This window comes from Sphaeroforma arctica (assembly GCF_001186125.1).
Source record: "Sphaeroforma arctica JP610 unplaced genomic scaffold supercont1.6390, whole genome shotgun sequence".
Classification (NCBI taxonomy): Eukaryota; class Ichthyosporea; order Ichthyophonida; genus Sphaeroforma; species Sphaeroforma arctica.
This window is the reverse complement of record NW_014034168.1, coordinates 161-1,666: the sequence shown is the minus strand read 5'-3', so window position 1 is coordinate 1,666 and position 1,506 is coordinate 161. Positions and strand designations below refer to the sequence as shown.

The 1,506-nt window shown below is 42.5% G+C and overlaps 1 protein-coding gene across 1 annotated transcript; it reads right to left on the bottom strand.

Moving 5' to 3' along the window:
• Positions 1-164: 164 nt before the first annotated feature.
• Positions 165-1,304, bottom strand: SARC_15595 (hypothetical protein; the record flags this gene model as incomplete). The annotated part of the gene is made up of 2 exons (XM_014290287.1): positions 165-192; positions 972-1,304. A coding segment is annotated over one exon (317 nt), but the record flags the coding sequence as incomplete, so codon positions are not given.
• Between the last annotated feature and the right edge of the window lie 202 nt (positions 1,305-1,506).

Genomic DNA, 1,506 nt, shown 5'->3' with positions numbered 1-1,506 from the left:
ATATATATATACATGGGCCTAAACTTACCCAGAATTGTATTGGCAATCACTTGTATACCCGACCCGATTAGTTTAACGGGTGCAGGATCCTGTAATTGAAGTTCCAGCCATTTCCACTGGTCTGCGCCCAAGACGTCGTCTATAATCAAATCCGCATCATCGATAGTGTCTATACCACGGATGAAATGGTATCTGCAATTGGGTACCACCGAGTGAAGCATTTGTGGTGTTTAGCTAAGAGAAGTGATCTCATTGAACAAGAGGTGTATACCAAATGTGAAGGATCATTCAAGTGATTAGCACAGCGGAGATGACCACAATAGAAATGCCTTTGAGGAGAGCATATGCAAATATAAGAGTCAAGACGATCACATAAAAGTTAAAAAGCGTGTAATAGTGTATTGATGCAAAACACGTACACAATGCATGTAGCATGAGGGTGTGCTGCAGGTTGGAATAACTCAAGAAGGTATGTGTGCAAGATCATCAAATACAACAGGCAACATACACCGAAAATCACGTTAACCTCTATATGTGAACTAAAAACAAACAAACACTTGCTTGTTGCTTGCTATACGCGACGTAGGGATACAGCAGTACATGGACGAGCAAGGGACACATGGGTTGAACATTAGGTGCGATAAAGTGCACGATACGAGGCTGTTGCATGATACTGCCACTCAAAGACTGAAGTATGCCACCTATCTACAATGCATGAATACATGCAAAACCGTAAACCCTATGATATAGTCATTGTGGAAAGACTGGTGCAAGAGGGATGATCCGGTTTGTAAGGTCAACTAGCATAGATCAACCGCATACACCCCCCAATAAGATGTACAATTCTATTTCAACTATTTTTATTGGCCAAACGTGGCCAGTGACTGAAAATATGTATGGCACACACACACACACACACACACACACACACACATATATATATATATATACATGGTATCGAGCTCACCCACCGCACATCCAGAAGAATCACGAGCACGCGCCTGTCACCGTCCCATACGCATACGATGCATATACACCCTCGCGCTGCCACCTCACACTGTCCTCTGGTTCATCGAGGAAATTGAGAAACTGGGTTTGGCTGGTAGACTTATTAGAGTATTCGTGTCCCCCATCATTCTGGCCGTAGTCATGATCGTCCCAGGTGCCTAGCACCTGAGTGCGACTGTCAATCAGTTGCTTGTAACCAGGCTTTATTTTCTGTAGATCCCATTTCTCCTGCAGGATATCGAGTTGAATGAAGGATGAGTACACAAATAACGAGTGACGGAGTGGAGGTAGGCCCCCTGTCAAGGAAAGGATATCTGAAAACACATATCATGTTTATCTGCGAGCCCACAGACACCACTACACTTACCTTAACTAACAAGGAAACCGATCAATTATATAGATTTAGACGAGAGTATACATGCATAGAGTTGAAAAATATATGATGGATGCGCTATTGAGATAAGATTTCGTATATATTTATATGTATACATACGCATA